The sequence below is a fragment of the Molothrus ater genome, chromosome 2 (assembly GCF_012460135.2).
Source record: "Molothrus ater isolate BHLD 08-10-18 breed brown headed cowbird chromosome 2, BPBGC_Mater_1.1, whole genome shotgun sequence".
NCBI classification, from domain to species: Eukaryota; Metazoa; Chordata; class Aves; order Passeriformes; family Icteridae; genus Molothrus; species Molothrus ater.
The window spans coordinates 112,052,756-112,079,905 of NC_050479.2; the positions used below are offsets into that span (position 1 = coordinate 112,052,756).

Genomic DNA, 27,150 nt, shown 5'->3' on the forward strand with positions numbered 1-27,150 from the left:
TTACAGCAGAGGGGTTTCATCTAATCCATCTAATCCAGTGTTTCAACAGCAGAAGATTAATTGGTCCTCTTACCCAATCTCCAGATTGCAGCAACTCAGCCTATCATTCTTTTGGCTAAGGACAGAGTGACTATTGTATATTGAATCTGGGAGATAATTGGATCTCAATTTAAATCTGCAAATTCCACAGGAGTCCTGCAGCATGCAGGACAGCAACAGTTAACTGCACTGGAAGAACCACTATCAGTAACAGGGAGCTGGGGTATCACGATGCTCACATTTAAATCCATGCTGGAGCATTTTCAGCCACAGCCAGCAGGGACTTGTGAAACACTGTAAGGGAGAAGTAGGAATCCCTTCTAGAAAACATGCTTTAACTCTCTTCTGCCCCCAAGGTACCGTGCCAAAATGACACGGATATGACATTGTGTCACTTTGCAGCTGCACTCAGAGCGAGGAAGCCAGCAGAAGACAAAGGGAGTGTTTCCAAATTCCTCTGCACCACCCTGCTCTCGAGAGGTGGGGACTGAAATTCTTTGAGAAGGAGCATATGCAAACAGTTGCTAAAAGAGATGTCCGGTTTACAACACTGTGATCAGCGTGGAAAGGGAAACTGCAGCAAAAACATTCCGGAGCCTTGTTTTTCCCCATCCGAATTTCTCTACCACCACGGAAGCTTCTCACTTCCAGTGCACGAGTCTGTCCATCCCCGTGAAGGGAGAGGAGAACAACCCACACCCTCCAACCTGGTGGTGTGAGACACAAATTCAAGGTGGAAAGAGCTGGTCCTGCTTTACAGCTGGACCGTGACAACCTTGCATGGGGACCCTCTGCTAGTGCCCGCAATTAAGCCCTGTCCTCTCCCTGCGGGATCACCCAGCAGATATTTGTCCTTCCTGGGAGTCCCAGCCACGCACCGGGACAACGCCTTAAATTCTGCCCAAGCCCAATAATCACCCTCGCTCTCCTCCTATTCTGCCTTACTAAAGACAGTTCATTGCCGAGTGAAATTACCGAAAAGAAGGAAGAGAAAGGAAAGCTGCATTTAGAAGGAAAGGGATTCTCTCCTCACAAACAAACAGGCAAGAGACCCTGCAGCCTGGGAGAGGGAAGTGTGGACAGCAGAGAGATCGAAGCAGAGATAGCAGGGCAGGAACTGCAAGCATTGGAGAGAAATAGAGACTAAACGGAGGGGTGGGAGGGGAATAAAGATAAGGTGATAGAAAATAGGAAGGAGGAGACAAAAAAAGGGAGAGAGGAAATGCACATGCGGTGTCCCCCAGTTTGGACGCGGAGGCAGAGCTTGTTGCTTGTTGTCTCAGGAGCCCGGCGCTCCGGGAAGGACAGTATCTGTTTAGATTTGTGTCTAAATTTAAACCCTGATTGCCTTGCCTCCCCCTCCTCTCCCCTCCCTCCCTCCCTTCCTCTCACCCACCCGCCCTTCTTCCTTGTTCGCAGTGCAGGGCCGCTGGCCGGGCTCCGTCTGTCAGCTCGGGCTGAGCAGCAGCTGGGATCTCCCAGCCCTCCACGCTCTGCTCTGCCTCTCCTGAACTTTTCCCGCAGATAACAGGGAAAGGGGTGGGGAAGAAAGATTGCCCCGAGGACACCTCTCTTCTTGCAGGACATGGAGGTAAAGAAAACTTTTTTTATTTCCACTAGCTTGTGACTGGCTCCGCGATCTGCTTTAGCTCCACCTTGCAGAGCAATTTCTCCCTGAAGGCAGCTTCAAAATATCTTTTTGCTGGGGTTCAGATAAAGGTCTCTTTCTTCCCATCCCGACTCCTGTCGTGCACCTCAGACTCTTCTGCAGGTTTTAGTCCAGATTTGGAAAGCAGGGGGATGGTTTGGGAAGAAATTACCTCTGTGAAAGGGGAACGAGAAAGAGTTGCCATTTACTTACTGGTCTCCGAGGTGTGAATAGAGTGTTAGATTTTAAAAGGTATCATTTTAAAAGGAGGTTTTAAGGAATCGTTAAGAATGGGGACATAAGAGAACAAACCTTCCAAGCTCTTGGGGTTGGTTCCTTCCCAATGCGTGCAGCAGCACTTGTGATTCACACCCTCAGCTGTGTGTGGCTCCTCTCCCATGTGGATTGGGAGGTCTCATTTTCCTTATCAGTGGAACATTTTGGGTCAGGGAAGGGGACCAGGGAGCCTGTGCTTGAGTGAGGTAGATGAGTAGCACACCTCCAGAGGGTTTTCTGTCTCCTTTTTCTCTGTGTACCCTGTGCTCCAGGAGAGTTGGATCTCATGTCTCAGGGTGGGCACAGGAGTCTGGCTTCCCTGGGGTTTATGTTCAAGCCTTCTCCTGTGTTCCCCCCTCTTGGGCAAGGCAGCTCACCTCCCTCTGCCTCCCCTCCCATTCATTGAAAATGGGAATGGTGGTGTTTGCTTTGGTCATGTCAGGCTGGATTTGTGAGCTTTTCAGTTTTTTAAAGTGGCAAGGGAAAAGGAATATTTATTTTTAGGAGGGGCACAGGAAATAGAAAGGTGATTACAACATTGGCAAAACCTCAAATTATGAAAGAGGACATTTGGTATTTCTCTCTGCTAAACAGAGACCTTACTAAACACTTTATATTATCTTCCCAGATAAGCCTTTTTCTGTGTGGATGCAGCCCCAGTAGCAGGACACTCAGCAGAGCCAGGGAACAGTGTGCTTCAAGCACCACTTCAGTTTTTCTTTGAAGAATTCCAGTGCATAACTCAGCTGGGCAATTGTGATAACACCCAGGTGCTAACATCACCATCCTCGTTATCTGTGCTGACCTGCCCCACAGGCAAGGGTTAAAGATTTGGCCTGTTCAGGTGTGTTTGTTACAGAAAATGTCCTCAACCGAATTATCTAAATAGATTTTGGGGTGGAGAAGGACCAAGCAGTGGTGGAACCAGCTCGGCACAGGCTATTTACGTGACATGACAAATGTTGGGCTTTACAAGCCTTTTCAGGTTTGACAGAGCCTAGGTCACCACTCACTGTTAACACTTGTTTTATTCTTTTTCACTATCCTGTAATGTTTCAGCGGGGACAGGGAATTGAGCTCCTAATTTGTTATAATTTAGGGCTGAAACAGATATTTTGGCATGTTGAGGACACTCTCCCTCACCCCCTCTTGTCTCTACACACAAAGGATTGTGCCCCTCGAGTATTTTCCGTTGTCACTGTTGAGTAGAAAGGAACACACCTGCCATTTCCTTTTTGGAGATACGTGTGACATGTGGAAGGTCAGGTGGCCAGGAAGCTTCTCTGAAGTATCTGACCTAAGAGCTCCCCGCTCTTGCTTCTGTCCTTTTATCTCATTTCCCGTCTTTTCCTTGTGCTACCTGGTTTGTTTTTATCATCTGTAGATTGCTGAATCCATTCTTATTTTTAAAACATCTCAATGACCAAGATATTTTATAAGTAGTGTGCTTGGTCCTGCCCCACGCCTCCAAAATAGTGTTTGATGTCCCAAAGTTAAGAAGATATTTAGACGAAAACAGAGCCAAGAGCAAGAGCTTGATTTCTCACCAGCTGATTCTCTTCTCTGTTTCTTCCTGAGGGCTTTTCACAGGCAGGACACAAAGGCTCACCGCAGACTTTTTGCTTTAAAACCAGGTTTAATGATCCTGTGCAGCAGGAACGAGAGGGGTCCTGTCATTTCCCTGTTTGCTTCATCAGTGGCAGGCAGAGCTGCTCCCTGCTTTCCTGCTGGCATAACTGGCAAGCTCTTTGCTCTAATGGGACACATGAGGATTACCAGCATTAGGAGGAAAAGGGCAGAGGGCTGACCTAGCCAGCTGATTTCCATCACATCCCTGGCAGGAAGACCCTAGTTTTGAACAACTCACAGAAGCAAGATAGTTGGGATCTCTTTCTTAAAGTGGTTAGTTTCAGTTGCTGCTACTTAGGGACTAGTACCTATGGTCTTAGCCATCCTGCTGTCAGGAATGTGCCACATTGAAAGCAGCAACTGAAACTATTTAAGATCCTAAAGAGGGAGAAAAAAGCAGCAAAACCCTGCCCTTGCAGTTCACGTAATTTTTGTGATCTTCAGTGTTTTGTTTCGTTGTTTGGGGTTCTTTTTTGGCCCGTCTTCTTGATGCAAAATAGATTTGACAATCAATTTTCTTTCCAGTGTTATGGCAGATGAAAAGAAATCAGGAAGTTTATACCACAGATTATTAATATGAGTTCATATCAAAAGTGTGTAAAACTGCACTGGGGAAAGCTAAGCCACTTGTAAAGAAAAGCAGCCATGAAACATTCTTTGCACTTAGGGTACAGAAAGCATTAGAAATTTTTGTGTTGGTTTGTTAGTTTGCATCTTCAGATTTGGCCCAAGCTAATTCCCATGGCTTGTGGGTTCCCAAACCTTGCTGCAGATGTTGTGAGTTAAGGCATCCACTGAAAGTGCTTGTGGCTTTCTGCAGCCCATATTCCACAGCAGTCATGGAATTCCTCTTTCCAGCCTCTCTGTAGGGGCTTGGGAGCATAGAGACACTTGAACTTTACTTGCACAGCGAAGGGAAACAATCCAAGAGTGAATTTCACTTGAGTGGCTCCCTACAGTGTCATGGGTTCCCTAAGCTGCAGGGGTGCAGAGGTGCAGCAGCCAGGTGTATTTTGGGAAGGCTCTCCCCTTCTTTGTGCCTGCCAACAAGTGTCATTTAATTCTGTGACATCTCCATTGCCATGTCTCTTTTCTGCACTACTCCTGCTAGATCTCCATTTTTCCTGTTGGTGCCCGGACTCAGCAGAGGGAAAGCTTTTCCAGGGCTGGGGGCAGTTCTCTGCTCACTTCACCCTTCTGGGCAGCACTCACCCTGTCCTTAGGAAAACTGCACTGAGGAGATGTCACCCAAGGGGACTGAACCGGAGGGGATGCAGGCATGGGTACTGTGCAGATGAGGGGGCTGAAATCTGTGAGGGCCATCCTGGTCCTCAGAGCAGCAGGACAGGAGGGGAGCTGGGCTGAGAGAGGTCTCTGCCCACCCTGGCAGCTCTGGAGCCGAGATTGCAAACAGGCATTACGGCATGGTTAGCTCTGCCAGGAAGCAATATCCCTTTCTCAGGAAGCTCTGATGATTGGCTTCTATTCTAAAAGTTAAAGTGTTCTTTTTCCCCTCTTCTCTTTTTTTTTCTTTTCGCTTAACAGAATGGTTCAACCTCAGATACACTTGTTTTCAGTGTTTCCTCCCAAATCCATCAAAATGACACATTCACGCAGTGTGTCTGTGAAAATAAAGGGAAGAGTATTTAAGTAAACTGGGTATTATATGACCCCATTCTACCTCTCAGGTCTGGGCAGATTTGGGACTGCTTGACAGTAAATAGCATGTCTGCAGGAAAGAGTTCTGGACAGGATCTGGTTTGCCAGACTTACACATCCTTGTGACTGTAGGCCTCCCTCCTGAAGGACAGGAAACAACAAAACCAAACCCCATGGGCTGTGCTACAGCCCTTTCTTCCCCCTAGCAGACTCCCCAGAATAAATGGAATTAAGGCTTTTCCTGTGTCACCAGAGAGGGAGAATTCTTCTGAACCTCTCCCCACTCCCCAGTTTGGTTGTCTGAGTTTCCCAAGCCATGGTGACAGCATTTGGGAAACGCCTTCTGTCCTGTGCTCCACAGCCTAATTGGCAGGATGCTTTGCAGTTGGACAGCATATCATGCATACCTTCCCATACATTCCCAGGAGCTGCTTATCTGAACAACAGGGGAAAACATCAGCACTGCTTTATCAATAAATAGATGCTGCTTGGAAACTTGCTGGCTTTTATCATGGAAATGAACCAGCCCACACAAACTGGGGTTGGTTTTCCATTCTGTTTCCACTGCTAACTGAGGTGTTTTAGAGAGGTGGAGGCTCCTTTTCTTAAAACAACAGCTCTACAGCCTGAATTTGGGATTTGAGCTGGCAGCTGACCCAGCAGCAAGGAAGCCTCTTTGGAGGACCTTGTTTGGTGCTTTGCAGACAGGGCAGCAGGCCCCGAATGTGGTCTAGAGACAGCAGAGCTGTTATGTAAGGAGAAGTTGTTATTACACACTCACTGCAGAGTTGCTTCACACCTCGTTGTGACAGAGGCACGGGGCACTCTTCATTCCTACAGTCTCACCTAGGCATGGTTTTAAGTCACACTTCGTGCAGGTCACAATGTATCCAGCTATGCAGTCTCATGCCAGAAATGCCTTTACATCAAATCTGACTTGTATCTTTATATCTTACCAGCAGTATCTGGGTCCTGGTAATGTACTGTAAGGATAAGCCTTATCTGCCCCATTAGTGCCACTTTTCAGAAAGACAGGAAAAGAGGCTGCAACAAATTCTTGCCAGATTGAAGCATATCACTTGCTGAAGGTGTTTCTGGAAGTCTTCTGCAAAAAAAGACCCACACTTCCCTTGCCAGATTTACAGCATATTTACATGCATGGCTTTTTCTTCATTATTCATCACCAGATTTTAAAAGAGCTCAAACCCTACATGTAGTAGTTTGCCCTAAGTTCCCACACCTATAGAACAGGTAGAAAACTTGTGAGCTGTTATTTTTGCATATGCAAATACACCTGTTTACCCTTTCAAATGAGATGCACACAGGGTTTTGGTCAGTGTGGATGACTGGTGGCTAATCTGCAAAGGTTTACCACTGCTAGCTTCAACAAAGCTCCTGCTCATCCCAGGCTTCTCAAATGCACAGAGAATTAACATGTGTGGTTTGGAAAGCCTGGATATCTAAAAGTTCCAAACCAGTGACTTCTTGTGCACAGAAAGGCACAAAAATGCTAAGGAGAGTGAATTCTGCCTCAGAAGTTTGGAGTTTAACAAGTCAGTGGGGTTTTGCAGGGAGAGTGAGGACAATACTGTAAAACTGTTAGCACAGAGGAAACAGAATGTGTTAGTGCATGAGAAAAAACAGTATGCCTGGGAATAATGGGATCCAATTAAAGGAAAGATTTATATCTCACCAAATAGCAGGAAAGATTTCTAACAGTGAGGTCTGGCATGGTTTGGAGTAGCATAGTGGAAACCAAATGTAGTAGAAAATCTTTTTCCCATGAATGATTCAAAAATAGACTGGACTGAGTGGTAGAAAGATAAGAAGCAATCTTCAGTTGTATTCAGGTTAGTGGTACTGATAGGGCCACCAGAGGGGCAGCACCATGCTGCTTCTGCAGTTCTACCACATGTGGGCTGCTGGGAGAAACCAGTGGCTATTCAGCATCAGGCCCAAAAAGTGTTTATGATTCCTCCCTGCTGCAGTGCATTGTTCAAGCCCAGCAAACTTCTGCCTGTGGGAAGTTCAGGTCAAAATAAATTGGCATCACATCTGCAAGAGTCTGGGAATGGTAATTTTATTGCCTGTGTAAAACACAAAGCCAATTTTATTTTTATTCTTTCTTCCTGTTTTTAGAATGGGTTTCTTTATCCTTTAAAACTGCATACTACAACAGCAGTCATGGCTTACTCAAGCCAATCATCTTGAAATCCCTTTCTGCTGAAAGTGCCATGTTCCTCCTGATGTAAGTTCAGATGAAACATGCCCTGTTTTCACAGACACACACTTGAGCTGGTGTGCCAGGCTTCCCAGAATTTCACCCCTTGGGCCTTGCAGTGAGGGCATGTTTAACTTGTGAAATGTGCACAGTCTAATCTGGTTTCCCATTTAGTCTTTACAAGGTGCATGGAGTTGTCGACACTGTCCCTGTGTGAGAGCCCAGGGTTTGCATTCCCAGTTTGAAGGTGTTCATTCCCAGTTAGAGGCAGAGGGGCTCTCTGTGCAAACACACATGGTCCTCCAGACAGCAGGGGCCTGTGAAGAGGACGGAGTGGAAGGAAAGGGATGGATTCCTGAACACACTGGTTACTCCTACAAAAGAGAAACAATCCTAGCACTGTGTCTTTCATCTCCCAGCTCAATGCAAAGTTGCCTTTTCCACTCACATCAGGACTTCATTCTCATGTTGTACATTGTCCTGTACATAGTCAACTAAGGGACTGAAAAATCACTGGATCGTTCCAGTGATTCCAGAGATCAAAAGCTGAATTTAATTTTTCTTCTCAACATCTGTGAATTCAGGGCCTTGCTGGCCAGATCTTCCCAGTGCTGATTCACTCAGTGAGCAAGTGTCGTGCAGGCACTGAGCCCACACTTCCTGGACACCTGGTTCCGGTGGCCCAGCTTGAACCTGGGGAAACTGAGGGTGAAGGAACTTTAATTTCTCTTCTTGCCAGAGAGAAAGAACATGTAAACGGGTTCAATCAGCCAGCAGGTAAAAGAAATGGAGCACTGAAGTAGGGGTAGAGTGTTTCAAAGCTCTTACGAACACTGGGTTTCTCCGTTAAAGCATTTATGGGAGAATTTTTATGAGCAGTTTTACTCAGAGATCATTATCTTCTTCACATCACCAAAAATAATCTATGTCAAAGGCCAAGCTGCAGCTCGGGAGTTGCTTGTGTGCATTTTCCTTAGGGTATATAGATGAGTTGTTTACCTGTGGAAAAGACTAAATTTCCAATGCACCATTATGGCCAATCCAGACTGGGCTGAAAACTCAAGCATTTTTAAACATAACAGCAAATTACAGCTGCCTGGGTACACTTCCCCAGTGTTTGGCCCAGTTTTCAGGAGTCTTGCAGGCTGGAGACTCTGGATGAAGCCAAAGGGTGGGAAAGCAGCTTTGCAGACCCAGGTTCTCAGTGCCACTGGGGCCACTGAGCCCTCCAGGGTCCAGCTAACAAAACATCTCTGTGGCTATAGCTCAGCATTCACACCTCAAGCTGGCTGCCAGCAGAGTGCTTGCTATCACTTTCCTCCACTCCATATCTGTGTACCTTTTTAGACTAAATTCCTGGCTTAGATAAATATGAACCTCCTTCTCTGTCCTGCCTGTATCCAGTGTAGACCTAATTTCATAGCAATGTGTTACAAAGATAGCACAGTCCTAACTGATGAGTCTGGAAGCCTCTGTAGTTGGAAGCTCTGGGCAGGCTCATTTACCCTTCTGATTTTCTGTTCCCAGCCTGATAAATTGAGAGGAGTTTGAATCCCTGTGCTGCTCTAACTAGGCTGTCTCTGAGTTTAAATGGGGAGGTACCACAGTCTACTTACAGCATTTATCAGAAATATTTTGAACCGTCCCTGCATCTTGCATTCTCTGTGCACCTTCTTTGACAGTTCAGTGACTTCAGTTTCTAATTTAACCTTCTCAATAGCTTCAGGTTAGATAATTTATGCCTTTTGTATGTGCACTTGCTTGAAGTTCATCTTCTTTAAGCACTCATTAGGCCAAGAGCGATCCCTTCCTCATCCCACCTGAAGCATCTTGAGTCTGAGCCTCCTCATGTTGAAATTCATCTTTTTTTTCAGGCTCTGCTAAAAGCAGGGCTTTTTCCCTGAACCCCTGTGAGGCAGCCAAGAGAGAAGATCCATTGGGTCGAGACCTTTTCTGCTGCAGAGGCTGTTCCATTGGCTCAGCCCATTTCTCACAGAGCAGCTGCCCAAGGGTCTCCCAAGGGTCTGCAGGTGAGAGCAGGGTGTAGCCTCCCATCGTGTCTGAAGCTACAGCGAGTCACTTAAAGGAGCACCATGGCTGAGATGGCATAAAACAATGATTTATTTCAAGGTTCAATAGGATAAACATGGTTTATGCCTTTCTTTCCCCACTGAAGTAATACACATGCAAGTCCAGCCTTCCTGGCCATCTCTCCACTGTGTGTCTTAGTCTAAAACTCCTTGCTCACATGAGAGCAGAGCACTTGCCCTACAGACTGCCCTATTTCCTGTCTCCTGTCCTAGGAGGTTTTGCTGGTTGCTCCTCCATTAGCTCACCCTTTCCTCTCCTAGAGCAGCAAGAGCTCCCCAGAAGAAGGCCTGGAAGTACACACAGAGAGGCACCAATTAATTTGGGGGAGCTTGACAAGCTGTGTACAGTTCCCAGACCATTAAGAAAAACAGATGTCTGGAAGGGAAACACTGGGAAGCTGAGAAGGATCCTGAGGGAAGCCCTGGCCAGGAGCAGAGCTCTGTACAAGCAGCTGGTGGAGGCAGCTCACCAGCAAAGCAGCTACATCTCACAGTGGCCACCACTGCTCTTCATCAGAGCTGCCAGCGCACCCCTCCAGCCATGGAGCCTTTGGAAGCAGCCTTTGGAAGTCTCCAGGACACATCCAGAGGCTGCCTGGACAAGCTGCTGAAGACACACGGGAAGCAATGCTCTCCAGGCCAGCCAGAGCAACATCTTGCTAACAGCTGTTGTCAGCTGTAAATCAGGACATCAGCATCACCCTGCCAGGGTACAGATCAGCCCTTGGCTCCAGCGGAGCAATTCCACATTGGGAGTGTCTGTGGATTCTTAAAACAACACAACCTCATCAACTTATTTATTCAATGGATGATTTCTGAGAAATAACCCATTCCCCACCTTCAAGCATATTATCTGCAGTTTAGATATCTGCTACAGCTCATGTCTGTTGTATCACCAAGCTTTCAGACAGTATTTATTGCTACAGGGCTCCCATCAGATGGAGAGAAGGAATTCATGACAGGACTTTATATCCATATCCTGCCTGACATACCAGAAAACCCAGATGTCTTCCTGAACTAAGCTGAAAACTGTGTAGGTGTTCACCTAATTTAATTTTGGAGAAATGAAAAGTAATGCTGCTTGAAGGAGAGTGGGGATCTTCAATTTCTTAAGAAAGTGGTGCATTAGCTCCAAGATGAAATCCTGCTGCCAAGTTAATCACAGAATCATCTAGATTGGAAAAGACCTTAAGATCATCAAGTCCAGCCATTAACCCAGCCCTGCAAAGCCCACCACTAAAACAAACCCCTAAGTGCTACATATACATGTCCTTAGGGATGGTGGCTCCATCACTTCCCTGGGAACCTGTTCCACTGCTTGAACAACCCTTTCAGTGAAGAAATTTTCCCTAACATCCTATCTAAACCTCTCCTGGGGGGCAACTTGAGGCCATTTCCTCTTGTTATACTCCCACTGGCCTCCTTCATTGTGACCTTCTTTAAGTGAGGAGCTGAGGGCTGTATTTGACAGGCCATTCCAGAGTAAGGGACTTTATTTTCAGCATCCCAATCTGAATTTTCATAACCTCAAATAATAGGAATGCTCAGTGTATCTGCTGCAAGGTTCTGGCTTACTGATAGCACTCCCATTTAAGCAGCACAAGCTATTTCCCTCAAGAGACCTAGAGATACGGCAAACTTGATGGACAATTGCTTCAAATGTGTCCCTGGTGTTCACTTGGAGCAAGGGAAGAGCTCTGCAGCATCAACACCATTCTTTTAAGGCCACATGAGAAAAAAAAAACCCTACCTTTTTTTAGAAACCGTTTGTTCCAGATAAATACAGCCAGTGTTTTTAAAACAAGTGTATTAACTCGAAGGAAACAGCAAGACACTGAATTTCCAGGACTTCATAAAGGGAAGAGGTGTATTAATTTAGTCTCCTAGTGTAGTCAGACTTAGTAGTTGTAGAGATCTGTGTTCAGCTATTTGTTTTTTGTGTCTCAGTGCTTAAGGTTGCTGATGGCTGAGCTCCATTTTGCAGTGGTAGAGCTGTAGTCAGATGGTTTGCAAAACATTTCCACCTACAGAAGCCACACGGTAAACTACCAGCTTTTCAATAGTTCAGTACTTCTTTTTATTTCTTGAAGCTGTATCATCTTAAATACCTCAGCCTCTGAACAGAGACAACAGAGTGCACCCCAGAGAGTCAAAGGGAGAACCCTGTGTGGTGTGTCTGGGCTCAAAACCCAGTATGGGTGCATTTCTGAAGTTGTGCTACTTCAGATGGCAGGAGAACCCCCCTCGCATGGAGCCTCTCCAGGGAAAGGCTGCCATGCTCCCTGTGTGGGCACAGCCTCTCTGCTTTTCCCTCTTTTTCCACTTGTGTGGCTGGGTATGACCACATCCAGCCACATATCAGCTTTATCCACAATCCTTTTCCTGCTGCCTGGAATGATTTCCATGTTGGCTGCTCGGCCTGACTGCAAGCAGCTGTGCTGGGCTTGTTGTGAGGCAATTGCAGACGCAGGGCCCTGCGACAGGAAAGGCGGAGGCCGTTTCTCCTTGAATTCATTGGACTCCTTAATGAAGCTTCTGTGTTTTCCCTGCTCTCTTGGACACCCTGGCCACCTTGTCTGTAAGCAGCTGGCCTGGCTGGCAATGTAGATTTTTGCCTCTCTGCTTAGCCCTCCTGTTTTTTCCTTGTGACTGTCTGCAGGCAAATGTTGTTATGTATCTTACAAACCAAATAATCCTGATGATCATGATCTTTTTTACTGTGTGTCCCACAGCCTCTCCCCCTCAGGTCTCACTAGTACTTAACAGCCTTTTATTTCACCTTCCTACCTCCCATCCCAACCCCCTGTCTTCTCCCTGCAATAGGAGTCACCTTGTCCTTTCTTGAGTACCTTCTGTGTCTTTCCTCTTGTGCATTCTGGCTTCTGGGACCAAATCTCATTTTAGCTGTTGCACTAAAATTCTCTCCTGGATTTTTGAGTAGGTGAGGGGAATTACCGTGTCATAGATCCACTACAGGACTAATGCAGAATGGAAAGGCTGCAATTCATATCCTGCAGTCACTCCCTGACCCTGGAGGTTCCTTCAGTTCACTGGGCACCTGCCTGCTCTATATTAAAATTTAACCAGTGCCTGGGATGCTGCTTCTGCACAAGCCTGGATTTGCCCTGCTTGACCTGTCCTTGGGTCCCTGTTACATTCCCCGTGTCCCACATCCTCATCTCTTCCCAGCACTCCTTTTCCCATTAGAATACTCTGAGCATGGCAAACAGGATCAGGCATCTCACAAAAAGCACTTTTTTCAGAAAAGGAAACAGTGACACCCATGTTTTGCTGGAGGTTTCTGTGGTCACCTCAGTCACGGATTCCCAAACCACTATGAATGCACACAAAATAATTTATTTAAATTATTGATTTTAACTGTTTTGCCGTCCCCTGCACAGAGAGTCGTGGCTGAACAGCCAGATGCCTTTTCCTGCTCAGGACACAGCAGAGCCAAGAGCTGCCTGTGTCTCTGCAGAGTACAGCTGAGGTTTCACACATGCTGCCCCTGCACAGGCACCCTGCCCGCTAGGGACCAGGTGCTGCAGTTCACTGCCTCTTTTGGTAATGGTGGTGCTGGATCAAACCACTCTTGGCAGCCTTTGCAAAGAGCAATAAGACACTTGCTCAGGAAGCCTGGGCTCTGTTCTGTTCTCTGAGAGGGTGGGCTTCAAACCCTTTGGTCTGCCCAGGAAGGGATGGGTTTTAATCCAGGGTTTAGGGCAAGCACTTACCAGCCTGCTTGTTGAAGCCATTCCAACATGTAGCAAAGAATTCAAGTTTTGCTGGGCCAAAGGAGACCTCACATACCTGCCTGGTCACCTGAGTGCTCTCCTGACAGCCTGACACCTGAATGCTCTCCTGAAACCCTAGCTTGCCTCAGGACCAGTTCTGGGGGGTATGCAGCAGTAGCTGTACAGGCATTAAAGTGCACAAGCCCATACATTGCCCTCTCAGCACATGCTCCTGACAGTGCTTTGAGGAAATGCTGCTGAGGTTGATCAACCCATGCAGTGTTGGGAGCATACAGTCACCAGGCAATTGCCAAATGTTCTCATTGCCAAAAGGGAGACTCAAGATCTCATTTGTGCCTTTCACAGTGACTCTTTCTGCTTTGGTAATCTCTCCAGACAGAGATTGGCAAGCACAGGCCAGGCACTCCTGAGAGCTACATACCTACCATGGCACAAAGAAAAGAACAACTTGCTTAAAATAATGATTATCTCGTTTTATTTTCATTGTAGTCCCTCTCTGAAACAGAAGGTAGATAGTTTATTCACCTCATCAAATTTCCTGATGTCTACAGATGTTTCCTCTAATTCTGTTGTGAGGGACACAGCTCCTCTGCTGTGTGTCTGGCACTGGCTGCTCTCCTCTGCCTGTCTCCTCCTGCCTGGCACTGCCTGGCTCTGCTGACACCACAGCATCTCACTCCAGCCACCACCCAGTGGTCCCCATGGCCCAGCACACTTGGGCTCTTGCTACCTCATAGGGACAAATAGACCTGGGTACCTCAAACCACTAAAGGATGGAAAGCCATCAGGAGTTTCCCCTCTACTTTTAGTAGGCAAGGCTGGGAGTACACAAACCATTTATTTACAGTGTAGTGGATGAGTTCAACACAGTGCTTCTTCCTTTGAGAAACATTTGTCCCTTTACTACTTTACTTTCGGGCTACTTATCAACTTCTACCCAATTCCCAAATCTTGCTTTGGTTAGCTTTTAAATTTGGCAGATCCAACCCTGTGTAGTTTTCAGGTGAGGCACTTGAGAGATTTTCTTGTAGTCTTCTGGATGAAAGCTGCTGAGCTGGAATATCCTCACGTTACCCTTTGGGCAGTGCTTGACCCTGAGTGCCAAGATGGCAGCACTTCACAAGGGAATTCTCAGAATGAGAAAATCAAGACCAGATCACTGCGAGTCTTGAGAAGAATGTTGCCCTAAAGCAAACTCTTTCCAAACTCAGGGAAGTGTTACATATTTTTACATATTTTACGTAAAGTGGAATTTTTCTGCCCTTTCTCTTAAAAACAAACAATCCCTTGTAGTCCACATTCCTCATACTATTCTGCCCTGGGTTATAGTCAGAGCTCCTTCCTCGTTATCACCCTCATTATAGCTGTGCAATAGCCTTGCAGTTGAGGCCAGGCACACACTCATCCTATATTCACTTATCTGTGGTGGGATAAGGTTGACCTGGGTGCCACTCTGAGAAGGAATGTCATACTTCTGTGTTGTTCTTGTGGCTAACTTAATAGACTCTGAGAGAAAGGCCAGCAGTGATTTACCCTCAGGCAAGAAACTTGCTCTCCACTGAAAATACTTCAAAAAAAAAGAGTTCAAGAGAAGACCTGATGTGTTTTCCTGCCATTTGCATTTCAGGAGTTTCAGTTGAATCTTTGTTAGGGCTGCTGTGAGAGGTGCTGTTTTCAGAGGGAACTGAGGAGAGCTGCTAGGGATCTCTGCCTTCTAACAACACTGACTGCCTTGAAGGCAGCACATGTAAGCAGGACTCCTTACCTCCTCCTGACTGCCTCCAAAACTTCCATGTCCAATATTTCTTTACTTTGTTGGCATTTCTCAATTAATGAGCAGTCCTTTGTCTCAGGAAACCACAATCTCCAGCTATGTAGAGATATGTACAGAAGAGATGTGTGGCTGGGTCAGAGGAGTCTAAACCCCATCTTTGGGGCCAGGAGCTCAGACTGGTCCCAGACCTAATCTGAGGTCCTGTTGTCTTTGCAGAGTATTCAGAAATCTGGAGCCCAAACTCCAGCGTTCACAATATAATTCACAGATTGCTTTCCCCAAAGCTGCGAGAATGAATCTGTTGCGTGTGACATCAACCAGATGTGGAGGCTTCCTCTGCCCTGGCTGAGGCTTCACAATGTAGATGAAGCTTTATCTTGGATGTGCAGTGGTTCTGCACAGTTGTGTACACTCTTGTATGAGACATTAACTCCTTTTGTTGCAAGTCAAACCAGAAACCTGTTTGCACAACCTTCAAAATGCCAGTCCTGGCAAACAGGAGCCAAGGATTCTGCAGAGCGTGCTGGGGTCATCATTTTACTCCTCAACAAACCCTTACACTCTTTCATAAGCAGATTTTATGGCCAGGTATCAGTTCCTGAATTATTCTTGTATCTTTGAAGTGGAAATCTTACTTTCTTTGCTCAGCCTTCTATGATGCATTTTAGCAGTAAGGGACTCCTGCATTTTAGCAGTAAGGGGCCCATGGCACACTGAGACCAGTTATTCCTTTTTGCTCAGCCATCTGATGCAGCTTGGGGGAAAAGGATGAGGACTCTGCATGCTGCCATTCATAAAGCTCACAAAATTCTCATTGGGATTGTGAAATGGAGGTGTTTAGCATGTGGTAAAGGTTGATCAAAGAAAATATTGCAGTAAGATAAAAGTAGAAAAGTATTATTTTTTGGTAGAGTTTAGGATACATTTGAAAGACCTGCAAGATATTCTTGGAATGTCCTGGAAAGTAACTGTGGTAGTGCTCTAAATGCTCACAAAGTTCTCAGGGCTAGCCTAGCCCCACCAGAGGAAGGTGTAGAGGTGGCTCACAGCGTAGCTTTTCCTCTGGTGGAGCACAGCACAGTAAGTATCACCCCTGCTGTACAGTAAATGGTAGGAAAGGCAGGTAGGAGCCTTGGCCTTGCTTCCCAAGGTGCTACAGGCTACACTGACACAATGATGGACAGGACTGGCTAGGAGGTATCACAGGGCCACAGCTGCAGCCACTTCCAGCTGGGGCTTCTGCCAATAATTAAAATTTACTACAATGAGACAAGGAGCAGCTTCCTTGCCAGATCAGACGCCAAGTGAGTAAATAAATCACACAAATCCCTCCTGAAACAGAGAGCTGGAAGGTCTCCAGTGAGAATGATTTGTGAAGAACAGTAAAGAGAGAGATGCAAAGAAGGATGCTTTGCTGGGCTGAAGAGGGGTCAGAGTGGCAAGAAGAGTTTTGTTTATTCAGGGCTTGCATCTTGGGATGTGTTGCTTCTTGAGCCAGGGGCCCAGCGTGGTGCTGAGCTCCAGTTGGAACAAGCATCGTGAGATTTCCTTCTAGGGATGTGGAACATGGGCCAAGGCCAGGGTGAGCCCACCTACTTCCTGGGCAATCTGTGTTCAGCCTGTGTTTGTGCTTTTGTGGGTCACAGAGAACAGGGAGGCTCAGTTTGTGGGTAGCAGCCCCTCCTGCTTTGTGCTGCCTGATTCCTCGTGCTGTGATTCAGGTGTTTTCCCACCCTCTCGTCTTTCAGCTTGCTCTTTTGGGGGAGTTTGTGTTTTGAACATACCCTGCTTATTCGCCCCTCCCTTCCCAGTCCAAACAATGTTCCCCTTTCAGTATGATCCTGATGCCACTGATGTACTCACATGGGTACAGATAAATCAGTTCAGGATGTTGGCAAGAGGGTGCAAGGTGGGATTCATCTAAATGTCAGAGACAGAGAAATGACTTTGAATGAAACTACAAATTACAGAGGTTTTTCCATTCAGTAGCATGGGTCCAATCCTAATTAAAAACTACTCTTGAGCTTTTTTAGTTGATTTAAAGAGGAGTTCCTTATGAGCTGCCCATCTAATCTTATCTGCACTTAAAAAATGTGAGAGCCAAAATAACTGAGATGCATTTGTGGTGCATTTTCCAGAGCATAAGTTCATGTCCTCTGCAGATAAACAGGAAGCGTACCTTAGATCCTGCCCTGTGTGACTACTCAGTGACCTTTTGCCTCCAGCTGGCCTCTGTGGTTGAAGAAAAGATGGGTCAGGGAGAAGAGATTGGCTCTTGATGATGGAAATCATCGCCCCAAATTGGAGCTGTGCTGTCATCACTTCTCCATTGCTTGGTCTGAGATGTGCAGGACATCTCCTGTCCATCAAACCCCAGCCCTGCAGGGGAACATTTCTGGGGACAAGGCAGCACCTCACTGCAGGAGTAGGAGACATTCACCCCCTCCAACCCGTGGGGAGCCCTGAAAGGAGCCGTATTCCCTGATAGCAGCTTACGGTGTCATTCCCAAAATGCTGCTTTCTGTGTCAGAATCAGGTACTTGTGAGCTTGAGAACAGCTCCTTTCAGCCAGGCCGATTGCAAATGAGTTCAGTTAGGCAGAAAAGCAGCACCTCGATCAGATTAAGGCTGTGTTTTGCCCTGCAAGCTGAGAGAGCTAGCTCAGTTTGGTGTAGGCTTTCCTGTGCAGACAAGGGCTGTGGCTCGCTGGCTCCTCGAGTCCTGCAGCTACCTCACTGAAAAACGAGAAGGGTCAGTCCTGGGAAGGTTTTGTGCAGAATGCTTTGCCTTGGGAGAGCTGAGCCAGGCAGGGAAGCGAGGGTCTGCAAGAGGCTCTGTTCCCTCCTGAAATCCAGCCTTGGTCGGGATTGATGCTTTAATCCCAGCCAAACCACAGCACTGCTTCCCAGTTGCTGTCCTCCACGCAGAGTGTGGTGATGGTTTATTTTGACTTCAGGAGTTTCCTGTCCACAGATGCATCCCCCTTCCCTTCCTTAGCTGAGCAGGTGCTACAGGTGTAGAGCTTGGCCTCTGCCATGCAGCAAAGAGAACGTGCTTACACTTTGTGGCTGCTGTTATTTGAAGCAGAGGCTGCTGGGGATGGCTGACACGGTATCTATGGGTGTTTTGTGGGTGCTTAATGGCAATTTCTTACCAGTGATGTGCTCCCTGTGGTGGCTCACAGGTCATGGCCTAGACTTTGCTGCACCTTGGGTGGGTGGCAACAGACTGCAGGGTGAAACACCGGTTTCACTACAGACCAGCCCAGCCTCTACCAGCAGGCATGCAAAAATAGGATTTTTCTGTCTTATCAGAACAGGAGGACACAGAGGGATGTAATTTCCTCAGGCTCTGGCTGGAGCAGTTAAAGCTCCAGCCCTCTCCTCTGTGCTTTAGGCTGCCCCTGTCACCTCTCCCTCCCTTTCCACTACAGCAGGGCAAGCACGTGGTGGGCCATGCTGTGAACTGCAAGGCTGAAATGATCCGGGTTAAAAATAACCCTGTAAAGAGTTAAGGGGTGTATTTTAGGCCCAGATCATTTCAGTGATCCAGTTTACAGCACAGCCCCACAAACTCACACAGGTGCGGGGGAGGGGGGAAGGGGGAAAGGAAAGGTCAGGGGAGAATGAGTGGTTGGAAACATAAGCTGTCTGAAGCCCAGGGCTTATGAAACTGTGCCCCAAAAACTGACACCTTCTTGTTTTCCTCTAGCATACTGACAACTCCCTTCTCATGGTGCAGCACTGGGTGCTGAATATCACCCTTTCTGAATCTGTAATCAAGACACTGGCCCTGAGTCTTGGATACCTTATTGTATCTGCCTCCGAGACACTGTGTTTAAAATTATTTTTGCCTTATTTGCTGTTGCTGAGGTAGATTGTGTGTGCAGCAATGAAAAGATCCCTATGAGAGTCACAGGGGAGCTTTGCAGCACTTGTGTGAGCACAGGATCTGGCATGATGGGCTGGTGTGAGAACAGGCTGCATGGAATCATTCCTGTGAAGCATTTTTGAAAACAGGATATTTTCAAAACTTGAGAAGGACTGGCCTCAACTGTGTAGATGCAGCTGCATGAGAATTGGGCTGATAGTTGCACAGGACCAGTACCAAAATTTGTGTAACCATCACTGATTTCATAGCTGCTGAATACTCCAGCCTTGCAAGGTGCTGTGGGGTTTCTCAGATAAAAGGTGATCCATCTGGCCAAAATGTCCTACCTGCAAAAGCAGATGAGTCAGAGGATTCGTAGGGGAGGGAAGGGAGATTAGGGAAGTGTGGATCTCTGCTGTTACTCAGCTGGTGTTTAGCCATACTCTGCACTGAATGACAGCCAGTAGAACTTTCCTCTTTTCAAACCAGGTACCTGATGGGACATTTCTGTGGGGACCTCGTGGAGCAGGTCATTCCTGTGGAGATCCAGTGGACCCACAGGCAGCCTGTGAGAGGAGCAGGATCTGTGCTAAAAACAGTGGCCTCCCTTCACACAATCTGCAGAGCCAGGGGTTGGTGGGCAGTTCTGCTCTCACAATAGAGGCAAGGACTCTGATGCATAAGGAATGAGAGGTTGGGGGACTCAAACTGGCACATTTGTACGTCAGATGCAGATAAATGCAGAACTTTCTTCCCCAGTGCTAACAGGGACTAGGCTCAGTTTTAAAAGCAGATGAAGAAACATGGTTTTGAAAATCGTTTTCAAATTTACTCACTTTTATAAATTTATTTGGAATAGAAAAGTGAAACAAACTCCTTACAGAGAACTTGGTAGTTGCACTTCCTTTTTTTGCAGACAGTGCCATGCTTACATTGATGGTATAATTAAATTCCCGTTTACAGCTCTGTCTGATATTTTTCAGAACATACAATGCTTATTTTTATGGAACAGCAAAAAATCTCAGAATATCAGTCACCAAATTACTGATGGACTAAGCCTTTAACCTTAGCTCAGTGGTTTTAGCCCATGCAGGCTGACCATGCTTTTCTTCTGAAAAGGAAAAGAATCAGCAGTTGATTGCAAAAAGCACAAAAATCATGTCTGAATAATTTCACTGTTATAGAAAAAGAGAGAGAGAAAAGGAACAGAGCTACTTCTCATAACCATTTAGAAAAGTAGTGGTGGGTTATTTCACCAAGGTGGGCAGCATGACCAGGAATGGGAAAGATTGCATAATTAATATTGTGGGGCAGGAGAGAGCCAGCACTGAGCTCTGGGGTGAGAGAAACAGATGTCTTAGTCTTAGGTGTGGAAGAGGCTGAGGGCTCTGGGTTGAAAGTGATAAAATGAGGCTTCCCATCTTCCTCACAGTGGTGGGAAGGAGGAGAGGGAGACTGCCAGCCCAGCTCCTGGAACTCAGAGGAATCATGTTCTCCTTGCAGTGCAAGGAAGGGAACTTTTTGTACCCAAATACAACACCTTCCTTTGACCAGAAGACACAAAGCCTGGCACATCACCTGGGGCAGAAAAAAAGTTGTAGAAAACAGCAGTACAGCGCAGCAGTGTAACTGCCAGAAGGGATCTGAGTAAGGATCCTTTCCTGTTCTTTATTTTCTGTAATGGGAGAGTCTGCAGCTGGCAGTTTCTGGAGGACACAGCCCCGTGGGCTACTGGTGCTAATCTTAGAATGGCATGTTCAGAGCTTCCTGCGCCCCGGCCCCGCGCCCCGCGCCCGCAGGAGCCGCCAGCACAAGACACCCATGGAACCCTGCTGGCCTCCCAGCTCTGATCAAAGAAAGGCAGCTGTGTTTGCAGACTGAAGTGAAAAGAAAGAGAAAGAAAGGAAAAATTCACCCCGAAAACAAGAGGTCAGAGAAGCCAAGAGGAAGTTCAGTGTCTTTTCTGGGAAAAGGCAAAGGGCTGTGAAAGAAGCTCTTGGAGATAAAATGGATTACGAGGGAGGCAGCCTTTCTGCCACAGACAGAGCACTTGCAGCTGCTCGGTTTCAGCTGAGTCCTTACTTCAGGTGTCCATTCTGCCATGCCCAGGTATCCTGGGAGCTGATATGAGGAGCCAAGTCTCCCAGGCCATCTTGCATTCTCCAGGTTCATTCTTTACTCCTTCCTCTTTCCAGCCTGCCCTCCCTTCACAGCAGGGAGACATAACCTGCATCTTGGAACTGGTGTCCCTCCCCACTTAGCCCAGCCATCATTCTTCATGTGCAGAAGGTTGCCCTGCTGATCTGCTTACCTCACTCTTTCTTCCATTCCATTATCTGCCACTTTCCCTGCCTGTAATTACTCCAGTGAAAGGTGAAAAGATGAGGGGAAGGTGTGTGAAGGTCACTGGGATGAGACAGCTTGATATGACTTCCTTGGATTCAGGAAAGCTATTCCAAAGTGTATGGGAAATTTTACAGGGAATGGCAGACACCTACAGGGGATTGTGGGCCTAGGAGAAAGAAGATAACATTTATTGGGAGTATTTATTTACAGCTCTCTGAGAAAGGGAAAGGCTTTTCTCCATGATGCAAACAAAAACTGAGAAACAGAAAGGACACTGAGGCGGTGGGGTGAGAAATGTGGTGCTAGTCATGGGTTCATGGTGGTGGTACAGGGAGCTGGGAGGTGTGAGGTTCCTTACTGATGGTTTGCAGCCTGGTTTCTTGTTCTGAGCTCTCCACCTCTAACAGAATCAGGCTTGTTATTCCTGGTTGGAATAACAATTGTTGGTTAGTTATTCTCAGTTCCTCTGGTTTGGTTTCCCCAGCATCAGATAGTAGAGATGAAGAACAAAGGTTTCCTTTAACATCTTTGATTTCAAGGCTTTCTATTCACACTGCTCAATAGACACATAGCAAAGTAAACAAGGTGAATGTGGGATGACACCAGGGCAGTGTGGTGTGGGAAGAGCTGCATCATCCAGACTCCAGCACAAGCCTTCTGCTTCTCAGCTTGCTGTTGACCCAGGGGAGGGGAGGCTTCTCTCAACCGTGGTATTTCCTCCTTCCCCCTCACCCACCTCAGTATTTCACTGAGAAAAAAGCAGAGCAGCACGGGACACATCTCCAAGCAGATGTTGGCTTGCTGTGAGGACTGGGAATGGCTTCTCCCAGCAGAACCACAGGAAAAGCAAGGCTGATAGGTGACCAGGGCAGTAACAAGGGTATGAGAGGGCTGAGGATGTGTATAGGGATGTACATTACTGCCTGCTCCATCTGCTCACTGCAAGGATAAAAGGAGCAGACACTTGGCCTGAGACACCTGGTTTGCTTCCATTGAAAAGTACTGAGTGTAGGCTTTTCAGCTGGAGCTGAAAGGCTCTGCATGAATTCCTGGTTTTCTGGGATATTTGAAAATGCTGCTAAATCCCATCTTCCAAAAACTCTTGCTCTCAGGCTGGCTGATTGATGCCAGATGTGAGAAACTCTGCTTCAAGTCCTTGCTTACTTTTGAACTTTGTAACACATACACAGGCTTGCTTTTCCCAACCTTCACTCACAACTTCTTGTTCCAGAACAGGCCAGCAGAGACCAACTCAGAGGTGGACAAGTCAGCATCACCCTCAGTGGCTCAGCTAGCAGGGAAGTTCAAAGAGCAAGCAGCCAGTATCCCTGGAAAAGAGGTAAGGTGCTCTGCAGCCACCAGCAGGAAATGAGTGGGAAGTTAATCACTTGTCTCTTCCTGCTGGAGCATCAGTGATCTGAGCATGAATCCACCTTGACTTTGGATCTGCACAAAGGATTCATCTCCTCGTGCAATGCAAGCTGGGGCTGTATCTTCCATGCATTGCTGATTGGTGGATGAGTGTTTTGCTAGAGCCATGTCTTGGGAGAGACACTAACCAAGACATTGCAGAGCTTGGAAAGGTGCACAGATTTACCCAACAGCTGCAGACAGCAGTGCATGCATGTCCTGTTTGGGCTGCCTTTTGTGGGCAGACAGCAGCAGTGAATAATGAAATAGCCAATATTGATGGGAAAAGACACAACAGGTGATGAAGTGTAGCAGCCAGTGGCATGTCATCAGCACCTCGTTCACAAAAGGAAATTTCCTCCAGGTTATTACTTCTGTGTAGGACTGAGAGAAAGCTGCCTCTTTACTCACCTTCACTGCCTCTTCCCAATGATATTTCAGACTCTGTGCCTATCTCTATCATGCTGAATTCTATTTTAATGAAATCTCACTATGCCAAGCACTGCCTCACATGCTGACTTTCTCCAGCTAAGCAAAACACTAGAATACCTCTCTTAGGAAGAAAGGAATAGTCAGGGTTATTTATGAAAGGAGGACATTTTCAGAGAGCCTCCTATATCACTATGCCTTTTTCTTTTAGAAGCAAAAATTCAAAATGGTACCTTTTGAAACTGAGCTGCTCCCTTTGCCCCTCAGCTCTGGATCCCAGCCTGGCCTAAGGGTATCCTCCCTGTCACCCCTCCTGTCTCTGGCTGGATGCAGTGGTGACGTCTGCCCTGCAGGGCTGGCATGCCATCATCTATCAGAGATTAGCACTCCCAGGATGGGAATAGCCAGTCTTTTCCCAAGCTCTGGTTTTTTCCCTCCAGTCACCAGCACACCACTCAGTCCATCCCATTACAGTAATTTCCTCTTCTGAAGGTATGGGATTTAATTGCACTAAGTCCCTCACCCTTCAGAAGGCAGAAAGTTCCCAGACCTCTCCTGTGTTATCTGCAGACCTCTGCTGCTCCCAAGCCAGGGCAGCGTGGAGGAGCCTCACAGTGCAGAGAAACTCATTTTCTCCAGAGACAGGGGAGCACAAAGTTTCCTGTCTTTCCTCTCTGAGCCATCTGTCACTTCCCCACCAGCTTTCTCAAGCTGGCTTCAGATTAATGACCCAAGGGATGTTCTTTAACCCTTGCTTGGCCCATGCCAGCATAGGGGAATCCTATCAACCAGGGAACCTCTGGCACATCCACTGTGGCACAGCGCAGCATTTCATGGTTGCAGAATGGTGGAGTTTCCACAAGACACATTATTGCTTCCTGGCATGACACAAGGACTAGGGCAGGGCTGCCCTGGGCTGCTTAGAGATGCAGCAGTGCCATGGCTGGGTGCAGCACCTACAGAATTTAAGTGACATCAGGTCCACAGGTCCTCCGAGACAGCCAACTGTAGAGAGGAGGGCAAAGATGCCATAATCCATGCCCACATGCCAGCCTGCGAGAAGGTAACAAAATTATGCAAATATATTATTTATTTTATTTATTTATTGTGCATATTATCCAAGATTACAGATATTAGCCAGTTATTTTGGATTATTATTTTTAACACATGAAAAGTGTGTTAACAGCTTGGCAGGAGACTACAAACATGGCATAAAAATAGAGACAGCTTGGCTGCAAGATCAGAGCAATAGTTATGTGCTATGCATCCCTCCTTCCTAGGGAGCTCTCTCTTAGTTCTGAGAGCCCAAGGACATTCAGAAGGAATCAGTGTCCCTGCCATTAAGTTGCCTTGTTCCTTCCTCTCTGGAGAATTTGTTTCTTAGTCAAATTTAAGGTTGCAGCTGAGGCCTTGTCCCTGTGCAGTGCTTTATGTCATTCAAGAGAAACGAATGGAGCTGAAATTCTAACGAGTCAGAATTCTTGTTTTTGCCCCAAAAATATATCAGACATAAAGTTGGAAATCTTGAACTAGGCAGCTGAGACTCATTGAGAGGAAGTCCTGGTAATGACAGGAAAGAACAGTAACAATCTCTCCTGTGTGAGGGGGTTTCCAGGAGGACGCTTTGCAGAAAAAGTTTCTGGGAAGGCTTCTCCACCCTCCACAGCTTAGAAGAGTGTGTGTTGCACAAAGAAAAAGATAAAAACTACTCTTCCAGCACTAGAACTGGGCTCTACATGCCTCAAGCACAGCCATGTGCTAATACCATCTTTTGCTGCCTTTGGATGACTCATTTGGGCAGGCTGAGCCCTGCCTCATGAGCAGGTCACTCACACAGCATGCCCTTTGGTGCTTGAATTTCACTTCCTTTTTAAGAAACCTGATTTCCCTGCTGCTGAGTTGGTTGTTTTCTTCTCTTAGGTACCACCACATAAGCCAACTCGGAGGAAACCACCCTGCTCCCTTCCCTTGTATTCCCACAAAACTGAGACAAGTGACAATGATGAGCAAGTGAGTATCAATTTAACAGGGAACAAGGTCTTTCCTCTCTGCAGCCTGTTCTCTCCTGAGACATGAGTTTGGAGGTGGCAGAGAGGTCAGGCTGTGCAGTCAGAGCCATCAATCAGGCAGCAGCAAACCTGCCCCTGCTCTCACACATGTACTGACCCAGAGTCAGCTCCATGCTGTTCCCTGCTCCTGCAGCATGGATGCACAGCCCATTTCTACTGCTTTTGTTTTCACCCTTGGCACACTGGTGGATCCATCCAGTTACCACTGATATTTAGTAGGTTTGAACAGGGAGCACCCATGCTGTTTGTTGAGCATAATAGGGTAGTAGTTCTACTCACGAGATTTTTCCATCTTCAAGAAAAGGGAATAATTAATCCAGAGTGAAGAGGGGGTTTGTTGGCAATACCCACAGAATATTTCTTTAGGACCCTTGAATTAGCAGGTCCCAGTAAGCTGGCTGCTACTTAGGAAATTTTACACTCAGGCCCCCTTTCGTCACTTCTGTCTTTTGGTATTTCAGAGTATGAGGTCTACCCACCAAATTTCACATTGTCACCTGCCCTTAACAAGCAGGTAGTTCTTTGTCCTTCTTATCTGTGAGCTACAGGCTCTTGCTGCCTCCATGCCTAAGGAACATTAAATTTTAAAATGTTAGATCCCTTCCTTTTCTGAAAAAAGCAATATGCCCCTTCTCAAAGCAATGCTCTCTCTTTCTCAAACTGCTTCCAGCCTTTTCATAGCTCTACCTTTCCTGCCATTTAGGCCCTTCCTGCTTATACTAATTGGATATCCTTTAACTTGGTTACTCAAGTGGTGGCAGAAAGTCTTTCCCGTTGCAGAAAGTTCACAATATTTGCCAACATAAAGGTTTTAGGAGGTAGAATTTTAATCTGCCTGGTCCTGAAATAATATCAGGAGAAACCGTGCCACAGGCTAGATACTTTAATGAAGGCAATGTAGGAGCAGAGCCATTCCACATCACCTAACTCAGACTCTTCAGACAGCAGCCCTTTTTGCCCAGAAGAGGGGTTCATGTATCTAGCCCTAGGATGGCTAGATAGCAAAAGGAGAACGGGGTCAGGAATGAAGAAAAAGAAACTTTTGTGTTGGAGCACTATATGAAGCTTCATTTGCTTCCCAACAAGCAGTTTCTGCTTATCTCTTCCAAGTTTTCTGCCTTTATTGTATTTCCTCTTTTCCACCCACTACACTGTGATGTTCTCCTGTTTCATTCTGTTTTGCAGAAGCGGTCGCCAAATGCTTGCCCCATTCCCAAGGTCAAGGTGAAAAGTTCACCCATGATTGAAAAGCTGCAGGTAGGTCCTGGCAGAGCCCACATGGCTTCCCCAGCAAATTAAAACTGACTGGCATTGGTCACAGCTACTTCCTTTGCAGAGCAGCCAGAGGGGAAAGGGATGCAGGAGCCAGGGGTGACAGCCAGGTAAGCAGGGCCTCACTGGGGAGGATCCAGCCCCACCACACACAAAGGGGAAGGCAGAACAAGTCTGGTAATGGTAATGGGCACCAGAGGCAGTCCAGTGATCCCCAGGTGTGCCCATAAGCATGCATGGATCAGGATCATTTGGATCTGTGGAGTACATGGCTGGGCATGGGCATGGCAGCAGCGCTGCCTGAGCAGGGGCAGGAGCCTCAATTTAAGTGCAGCTCTTGAGAGAAAGTGAGGGAAGCCCTGGCTGAGACTTCCTCCAGCTCTTTCCTCACAGCAGTGTCACTCACTTGAGTCCCCTGCACTCCACTGGGGAGCTGGCCTCGAGCACAGGCAGTGACAATCCTGGCAGTGGGGCGTGTGCTCCAGGCTCTGGCTGCCCAGTGTGTGCCTGGAAGCTCTGCACTGCACTTCCCTTCTCTGGATTCCTGCAGCTACACACAGCACACCCAGCACTTTTTTGTGCTTCCGTGGTGCCTGATCTGTGCTGCTGAGGGCAGCTCAGCACTCGATGGCCTGAAGACAGAGTGCCCTGCCCCTGCCAGCT

At 47.0% G+C, this 27,150-nt stretch overlaps 1 protein-coding gene across 1 annotated transcript in view; it reads left to right on the forward strand.

Moving 5' to 3' along the window:
- The first annotated feature begins 1,449 nt into the window (after nt 1–1,449).
- RCSD1 (RCSD domain containing 1) overlaps nt 1,450–27,150 on the forward strand; it is a 29,065-nt gene continuing 3,364 nt past the window's right edge. Inside the window, exons 1-4 of the mRNA XM_036394306.1 lie at nt 1,450–1,630; nt 22,539–22,646; nt 25,067–25,156; nt 26,401–26,472. Coding sequence (XP_036250199.1) covers nt 1,625–1,630; nt 22,539–22,646; nt 25,067–25,156; nt 26,401–26,472 — 276 coding nt within the window. The 5' untranslated portion in view covers nt 1,450–1,624. The remainder of the gene's footprint in view (nt 1,631–22,538; nt 22,647–25,066; nt 25,157–26,400; nt 26,473–27,150) is intronic.